Genomic DNA, 9,062 nt, shown 5'->3' on the forward strand with positions numbered 1-9,062 from the left:
CAGCGCCGCGGCCGCTCCCCGCTCCCCCACTATTAATCCCGGCGTGCCTCGCAGGCTGTGGTCCTGCTCCGGGAGCTGTGGCCCGGCGGGGGCGAGCCGCGACGGGACGGGAGCGACAGCGGCGACGCGGCGGAACCAACAAACCAGGCGGAACCAATAAGACAAGTGTTGCTCCCCGGGGGCGCGCCGGAAGGGCCCGCGGCGGGCGGAAGGCGAGAGGCGGCGCGGCGGTTCTAGCAGTTTCTACGGGCGGTCGGAGCGGAGGCGGCGGTCCCGGTCCCGATCCCGATCCCGGTCCCGATGGCCAAGTGGGGGGAGGGAGATCCGCGCTGGATTGTGGAGCAGCGGGCGGATGCCACCAACGTCAACAACTGGCACTGGTGAGCGGGGCGGCCGCGCCCCGACCTGCCCGGGAGGCCCGGGGCCGCCGCCTTCCCTCCCGTTCCTGCAGGATGGTGCTGAAACGGGAGCGTCCAGGCTGATCCCCTGGGACGGCCCCCCGGCTCCATGCATGTGTGGGAGTGCCCGAGCTGGGGGGTGCGTGGGGGTGCCCTGGGGAAGGACTCTATGTGTGTGTGTTGGAGTGGGGCAGGGAGACAAGGACCAGCCAACACTGGATATAAGTCCCGGTGTGTGCTGGCCTGTCCCAGATTCTCACCCTGTCTGGTTTTCTCGCAGGACAGAGCGGGATGCTTCCAACTGGTCCACGGAGCGGCTGAAAACTCTCCTCCTGCCTGTCAGGGTGGAGGGTGAGGAAGGGGCTTGTGAGGTGACGGAAGTGAGCAAACTGGATGGAGAGGCCTCCATCAACAACCGAAAAGGGAAACTTATCTTCTTCTATGAGTGGGCTATCAAGCTGGCCTGGACTGGTGAGTGATGTGCCCCCCTTCTGTTTCAAGGTCAGATTCATGTATAATGTTAAGGATAAGGATACTTATCTCATTTTGGAAATAATAATAAAGGGAAATATTATATTGTAATGCAATACAAGTTTGCTGTTATAATTACCAGAGTAAGAAGGGTTGATCTGAACAACGTAATTGTCATTGCAGGCACCTCAAAGACCGGAGTGAAGTACAAAGGTTATGTGGAGATTCCTAATCTCTCGGATGAAAATGACATTGATGAAGTTGAGGTAAGCGCAGCTGAACACTAATACTGCTGGCTGTATGGCTGTTCTAACGGGAATATTCACAGCATTAATATTTCCTTCCATGTTACTAGACACTGCTGAAGTTAATAGAATCAAAGAATGGTTTGAGTTGGGTGAGATCTTTAAAGATCATCTAGTTCCAATCTCCCAGGCGTGAACAGGGACACCTTCCACTAGCCCAGGTTACTCATAGGCCTGCCCAACCTGGTCTTGGACACTCTGAGGAATGGGGCATCTCCAGTTTCTCTGAGCAACTTGTTGCAGTGCCTTACCACCCCCACAGTAGACAATTTCCTTCCAATATCTAATCTAATTCTAACCTCTTTCAGCTTAAAACCGTCATGCTTCCTTCTGTCACTGCACTCTGACATAGAGTCGCTCCCTGTCATGTTGCATCTTTATCAAATTATTCCTGTCTTCTAGATGTAAAGGCTCTGTAGCACATGAAGGTATTTAGGTACACAGCCTATTACTGTGGGCTGAGACAGGCGAAGTGGAAGGTGAATAAACCTGCATTGCTGATTGTGAAAGTTTAGCTGAAACTAAATTGAAACACATCAGCTGTGATGTTGAATTGAGTAATAAAAGGACTGTGCAAATATGGCTTTGTTAATATTTGTCCTTGTTGTTTAGATCCTTGTCAGCCTTGCTAAAGATGAGCCTGACACTAACTTGAAGACCCTGATGAAGCAAGAGGGTGCAAAAAAAATTAGAGATGCAATGAAAACTTACATCAGCACTCTCAAAACAGGTATGTAACTGAGAGGGAGAACTGTTATGGGAACCCATATGGGCTAAAGCTAAAGAAAGGATGGGGGTAACAAGGAGTTCCTCACCCCATCTCAACAGGAAGGTGTCAGAGCAGTAATAGCAACTTTTATGTTTCTTTGGAAATTGTTAGGATTTGGCAAGAAACTCTTCTGTGTCTAGACACTGTGGCACAGGTTTGCTGGTAACCCAGTAATAAACAGTATTTTTGGACTTATGTTTTAAATCTGAAAATGTCCTTCATGTGCTGAAGTTCAGCTATAGAAAAAATTAAGCCAGTAAAATGCGTTTGCTACCCCAATGACACAGTCACCGCCTGTGGCACAACATCTGGATCAAATTTCTTTTTTTTAAGTTAAATCTGAGTCCAGCAGTTGGAGTTAAATCACTGTGCTTTGGTTAAGTCTGGTGTTCCTCTCAAATACAGGCTGAGAACTCTACAGTTACTTTTTATATCCGTTTACCTGTATTACACTACATGTGCTAGATATGCTGGGTACAAACCATCACTGATTGCTGATTTTCTAGGATCAAATGTCTGTACCCTGTTTTTTTTCAGGTGTTGTAGTGTTCAGGGTGGGAGATGCAGTCACCCAGTGGAAGATGAGAATGTCAATCAGGAAAAACTGTATGATCTTGTGGGTGTAATAAATAAAAGTAGGTGGGAACCAAGTATTGTGGGATACAAAGTTATACACATGATAAAATTCTGCTGTATAATGAAATTTTGTCAGTTTGAAGACATGAAGAAGGAGAAAGAGCAAAATGTTACATAATTGGTAAAGGTAATTTACAGAGCTGGAGAAAAAGCAAACATAATTCTGAAAGAGTCTGAAGATTCTGGTGGAGTTACAAAAGTGCTAGTGCTGCTGGACAGGGCATTGGTGAGACAGTCCCTGCATTTCCCTGTGTAGTCCTGGCATCTGGTGTCAAAAAAGATAAATTGAAGAGGGAGTCAGAAGTAACTATTCTCTACTACAGTGTTATGAGAAATGAAGAGCCAGGCTAAACAGAAATGGAAAACTTGGTTTGGTTAGACACATACTTTTTGTATGCAGGCAAAAGTATTTGAGATGTGATTGCAATTATATTAGAGAGTGAGAGAGAAATAAAGCTACAGAAGTCTAAAGCTAACTAACATTAATGCCAGAGCAGCATGTGGAATATGGTGTGTCTAGGCTGCCAAGAGGATGTAAGTTCCTAATTGTTGGTGTAGACAGGTTCTGACAGGGCCTTTGGTGGAGCGTAGTAAGGGCAAGAATAATTCATTGCTTGTAAAAAGAGGTCTTTTTCCTTTTCTAAAAACTGTTTCAAGTCATGGATGCTAGCCAAGAGCAGAGGGGAAACCAGGAAGCCCTTTTTGATTGTGTATTTCAAAGAACAATTTAAAAGTTTACTTGATCTCTTGTTGGTTTCATTGGCACATTCCTTTCTTTCCAGAATTCACCCAGGGCATGATTTTGCCCACAGTGAATGGTGAACATATGGAAACAACACCTCAGGTGGCTCCTAAAGCAGAAGACCGCAAGGTAAACAAAACTATGCAAACATGTTTTGGGATTTGTGAAGAAAGGTACATAGTATTAGATACTGGGGCTTGCAGGAGCAACCTGTGTTGTGTATAGGCTGTATACATTCAGGAATTGGCAATCTGTGGTATAGGCATGACTGTTTCTATTTGCAGGACATGATGTTTCTTCCAAGCAGAATGATAAATCTGCCTTTTACACTCGAGTATGGTTGTATCTAATTGCGTCTTTATCGAGAGCCTTTGTTTTTTCTCTTGGATATGTGAACCACTTGTTGATTTTTGCTTCTTTAATGAAAAAAAAGTGTACGTGTGTTTGTTTTGTTTGTCGTTTTGTTAGACGGCTGCTAAGAGCAGTACTGCAGCATCGCAGTCCAAATCCATAGGAGTCAAGATCCCTACCTGTAAGATCAGCTTGAAGGACACCTTCTTAACATCTCCTGAGGAACTCTATCGGGTATTCGTTACTCAGGAGGTAACGTTTGGCTTGTTCTGAGTTGTTCTTTACATACAGGAATTTCTTCCTAAGAAGCTTTCTAAGGTATTCTGTAGGACACTCACAGTCCATGAGAATGGAATCAGAAGAAAGTTGTTCTGCAGAGCAGGTGGTTAAAGCTTGTGCATGCATCTTTTCACACAGCTGACAAGGAGATTAATGTCAGCCAGAAGCCAGTTCCAGACTGCTGTCAGCACCTATCTGTAGGTGTATCCCTTATTGCATGTGGCCAGTTCACTTGGGATTTATGGTTCTGTGCTTGTGCTTTGGTTTTGTTTTTTCCTTTTAATGTTAGGTGGTATTAAAATGTACTTTGGGCATAGCTTCCCATCTCCTGCACACTATTATATAGTTTAGGAAGAGAGAGCAGCATTGTATAATTTAAAAATGGTCTTAGTCTTTTGTTCCTTCTATTTTGATAAGAAAAAGAAAATAAAAAAAAAAATACTATCTTTTCTTGGAAATAGGTTTCATTAAGAAATCAACAAAGTAAATCCATGTGTGACTCAGAACACTGCATAGAATTGGAAAGCTAGGGGTTCTTTTCCCTGGGCAAGCAGAATTCTGCTGTAGTGCCTATAACCTTGCTTTTCTGGCCAGGGCAGGGTTTTTGACTTTTGTTGAAGACCTTACATTATTGACTCTCTTACAGTATCCTTCTGTACAAACTGTCCAGCACACAGCTGGATAAACACACCATGCAGTGGGTGATCAATTGGCCCACGGGTCGAGCACAGAGGGTAATAGTGAACGGAGTGACATCAGACTGGTGACCTGTCACTAGTGGGGTTCCACAGGGCTCCATTTTGGGCCCTGTGCTCTTCAACATCTTAATAAGTGACTTGGACAAAGGACTGGAAGGGATACTAAGCAAGTTTGCAGCTGACACAAAACTTGAAGGAGCTGTTGACTCCCTTGAAGGCAGGGAGGCCCTGCAGAGAGACCTCGACAAATTGGAGGGCTGGGCAATCACCAACCATATGAAACTCAGCAAGGGAAAGTGCTGGATTCTGTACCTGGAATGGGTCAGCCCTGGATGTTTGTACAGTTTGGGGAACGAGATGCTGGAAAGCAGTGCTATGGAAAGGGACCTGTGGGTCCTGGTTGATGGCAAGTTGAATATGAGTCAGCAGTGCCCTGGCAGCCAGGAGGGCCAACTGTGTCCTGGGGGGCATCAGGCAAAGCATCGCCAGCCAAGGGAGGGGATTGTCCTGCTTTGCTCTGCACTGGTGCAGCCTCACCTTGAATATTGTGTGCAGTTTGGAGCACCACAATATAAGAAAGACATCAAGCTATTAGAGAGCATCCAAAGGAGGGCAACAAAGACGGTGAAGGGTCTTGAGGGTAAACCATACAAGGAGTGGCTGAGGTCACTTGGTCTGTTCAGCTGGAGAAGAGGAGACTGAGGGGAGACCTCACTGCAGTCTACAACTTCCTTGTGAGGGGAAGAGGAGGGGCAGGCACTGATCTCTGTGGTGACCAATGACAGGGGAATGGCCTGAAGTTGTGTCAGGGGAGGTTTAGGTTGGATATTAGAAAGGGGTTCTTCACCCAGAGGGTGAACAGGCTTCCCAGGGAAGTGGTCACAGCACCAAGCCTGCCAGAGTTCAAGAAGTGTCTGGATGATACTCTCAGGGGACATGGTGTGACTCTTGAGGATAGTCCTGTGCAGGGCTAAGAGGTGGACTTGATGATCCATGTGGGTCCTTGCAACTCTGCATATTCTGCTCTACATACTCTGTGGTTCTGTGACTTACCTCCTCTTCCAGAAATTTTTTAGCTGGATGGGAGGCATTAGGCACAAGTTTGTAGGCAGATAATGTCAAGTAATACAGGTTTCCTGAATTGTTTTCAGATGGTCCAAGCTTTCAGCCACGCACAAGCCACCTTGGAGGCTGATAAAGGAGGCAAGTTTCAGTTGCTGGATGGCAGTGTCACAGGAGAGTTTGTTGACCTTGTAAGTACTAACTAGTGCAGGTGTATCTTGTTCAGAGACAGCCTTTTTAATTTTGAGGTATCAGTTCTGTAGCAATGCTTCTGTCAGCTAACTATGGAGTTCTGCCTGGTGCCCAGTAATTTTCTGTAACTTCTGTGGCCATTGAATCTTTCCTAATAGCATGGATTAATATATGGGATTTCAGTCTGGGAGAAAATCTGGCTACCAGTCATAGATCTGCCCTGCTTTGGTGTGATTTTACTTATTTATTAGGGGTTGGAGGAGTGTTAAAGATAGTAACTGACCATTTTCCTCTTTGACCCAACTGCCACTAAAGTCTTCTGCACAGGGACCCTGTCTCAGTGTTTGTGGCTGTACTGTGGCCTACCTTTCTAGAAGGGAATTGAAAAGGACACTTAAAGTCTTTTTCCCTCTGTCTGTATGTGTTTCTCAAGGGGTCTCTAGGGCTTCATATCAACACAATTCCAGTTGTTTTCTGTTAGGCTGCAGGACTTGCAAAAACTTACTACTCAGTCTTTCTATCTCTTGTCAAGGTTCCCGAGAAGCAACTTGTTATGAAATGGAGATTTAAATCTTGGCCAGCTGGTAAGTAGTCCAGAAATGGACTGTGGTGTTAACTGCCCTTGCCTGTGTTTGAAGAATTTCAGCCCCATTTACCACACTGTATTCTGGCTCATGATCAGGGAGCACATGGTGTTCTGGGAGCTGCACCAGTGTTCTCCCACCTTCTATCCCAGACTATCATGTCTGAATCATCAGCCACTGTTTGGAGCAGTGACCAGGGATTAGGAAGGATGAAGTGGCAGCTCGCTCAGCTGTGGCTGCAACTGCTTTGAACCCCATGAAGAGGGAGCCCTATCCTCCCTGTGTTTCCAGGGAAGGCCTGCAGCTGTTATAAGTACATCTTCTGGGAAGGATCCTGAAGAGTCTTTTAAATGTTGCTGTGTGAGAGGAGGAGCAGAGCAGCTCCTTGGGGCTGTCCATACTGTACTGCACACTGCTGACAGATTTGCTTTGGTTCCTCTAGGGCACTTTGCAACCATTACCTTAAACTTCCACGACAAAGGTGGTGAGACAGAGGTGTGCTTGGAAGGCAAAGGCATTCCTGCCAGTGAGGAGGAAAGAACAAAGCAAGGCTGGCAGCGCTACTACTTTGAGGGCATAAAACAGACATTTGGCTATGGCGCCCGCTTGTTTTAATACCAGTTGCTGGGAGGCTCTGCCTGAAGACTCTGCCACATGGACTGATAAATTTCTCGCCTGTTCGTTTCTAATCTTGGCTCTGCCGCTGAGTAAAGTGGGATGACAGGTGATGAGGAAGGCTATTGAGCAGCACCACTTTCAGTCCCTCACTGCTTTGTGCATGTCTTGTGCTGCAGGGGATTCTCTTACATGTACATACTTCTATTGCTAAATAAACCTAACTTAAAAAAACACTATGGAATTTGTGTCCTCAGATCGGCTTGAGTTCAAAGGGTCGGTTGATAGGCTGAGGGAGGGATCTGTCTGGAAAAACACCGATCAATGAGGAGTGCTGATGCCAATGTGATTTACTCCTCACTTCTGGGGGAGTAGAGAGCATGAGCTTGATGCAGTTTTTAGTTGTGAGCAGCTGCTCATTTTCTCTCTGCTTTTGATCTGCCGCTAGTAAATGTTTCAAACCCTTCCCATTTCTGAAGGGATCTGTGATCCTGTTCAAACTGTTCCTCTCCTCCTTTGCATATCCCAACAGCATAGTCCTTTCTTACAGTTCCACTAGTCTGCTCTACAAGAATGACTATCCTTTAGCTGTCTGATGTCCAAGATAATCAGCAAATCACTGCTAGGGAAACTCCCACCTACAGAATGGTTCTAGCAGGTTGTGAGGCCCAGGGTCAGCTACCTCCAAGCACTTCAGGCCAAACCAAACTATTTTACAGGAATAAATCCCACCCCTATTTAGAGTCTACTGAGTGCAGTACTTTTGGCTCATCCCACTTAAATGGTTGCTTTAACTGGTGAGGAAGAGAAAACCGCTTGCATGTTCTCTCCTGCTAATACCGTTTGTTCCTGGAGATGTCTTTTAAAGCAATAAACTTGTTTATAGGAGGAGGGGAAAAATCTAACTCTGATCAGAAGTGTCAAACTGCTTAACCTGAAGAGTGACAGAAGTGCTTGGTTTTCTTTTTGAGGCATGAGCTCCTCTTGCATACTTTGTTTTCCACTAGTGTTTTCTGCAGAGCTCCTCTACTAAGCTAGAAGGAAGCAATGTTACTGGGTGAAATGTATTGTTTGGGGGATTTTTAAATTTTTTTTTCATTTTTTAAAATCTGAATGGCATGTGATGACTATTCCCTTCAAGGGAGGAGACAGAAAAAAAACTTTAAAGCTTGTTTCAAAAAACCTGAATGTAGTAGTTTGAGTTGCTTTTTAAACTAAAAAGAGCATTTTGCCTGTTCTGCTCACTATTCCAAAGTGCTCAAGTGTAAAAAATTCATGATAAAGTGTGTACAGGCAGATATCAAGAGTGCAGTATGGAACTAAATTCTGGATGGTGTAACTCATCCCTGTGAGCTGACCTATGACAGCAAGGGAAGTTGTACAGAGAGCAGGCACCTGTAGATATGGTAGAGCTTCCCTGTGTCTTGCAGGGCTGTCTTCCCTAAAGCTGTCTTCCCTGTCTGGCTGGGAAAAGGGATGCAGGTGTTTTGCCAGGAATTTTGTGCACAGATGAACTAGTGTACACATCTGGTAGGCTGCGAGACTGTAGCACGATATAGTCACACTGATGTTACTGCACAGCATGCATGTTTGGTTTCCTGCTTGGGAAATCCTGGGCAGAAACATGGGAAACCTTAAACAGCAAGGCTAGCAAGGGAGTTCACAGCCAAAAACTTTGGTAGGAAAAGAGCAAAATTATTTGAAAACTGGAAAAATGAGCTCATTCTAAGTTAACTTGAGGCAAACCTGACAGCCGAATCACAATGTCCTGGCTGTGCTTAGGCAGCTGTGCTGTTGGAGCAGCGCTAGCCTGCTGCAGGGTCTGCTGGCACAGCTGGGCCAGGGCAGCAGAAGGCAAGCCCTGCTAATCACCTGCTGCTGGAAGGTTAGGAAGTGGGACAGGAAGGCAACTGAAGTGGAATTTTAATTGCCTTCCTTTCATCACAAGCAGGGTTTACTT

General features: G+C 45.7%; 1 protein-coding gene across 1 annotated transcript; it reads left to right on the forward strand.

Moving 5' to 3' along the window:
* The first annotated feature begins 54 nt into the window (after positions 1-54).
* AHSA1 (activator of HSP90 ATPase activity 1) lies at positions 55-7,338 on the forward strand. The gene is made up of 9 exons (XM_064658846.1): positions 55-380; positions 679-869; positions 1,053-1,135; positions 1,787-1,904; positions 3,362-3,450; positions 3,790-3,924; positions 5,801-5,902; positions 6,436-6,487; positions 6,930-7,338. Exons 1-9 carry the CDS (start codon positions 301-303, stop codon positions 7,100-7,102), a joined length of 1,023 nt encoding a protein of 340 aa, XP_064514916.1. The 5' UTR covers positions 55-300; the 3' UTR covers positions 7,103-7,338.
* The last annotated feature ends 1,724 nt before the right edge of the window (positions 7,339-9,062 follow it).

The sequence above is a fragment of the Pseudopipra pipra genome, chromosome 6, assembly GCF_036250125.1.
Source record: "Pseudopipra pipra isolate bDixPip1 chromosome 6, bDixPip1.hap1, whole genome shotgun sequence".
In the NCBI taxonomy this organism is placed as follows: Eukaryota; Metazoa; Chordata; class Aves; order Passeriformes; family Pipridae; genus Pseudopipra; species Pseudopipra pipra.

Bases quoted from the DNA above. Each gene is read 5' to 3' on its own strand.
- AHSA1 (XM_064658846.1), top strand. From the start codon at position 301: ATGGCCAAGTGGGGGGAGGGAGATCCGCGCTGGATTGTGGAGCAGCGG. The intron at 1,136-1,786 runs GTAAGCGCAGCT...CTTGTTGTTTAG, and splicing joins ATGACATTGATGAAGTTGAG to ATCCTTGTCAGCCTTGCTAA. The intron at 1,905-3,361 runs GTATGTAACTGA...CTTTCTTTCCAG, and splicing joins CATCAGCACTCTCAAAACAG to AATTCACCCAGGGCATGATT.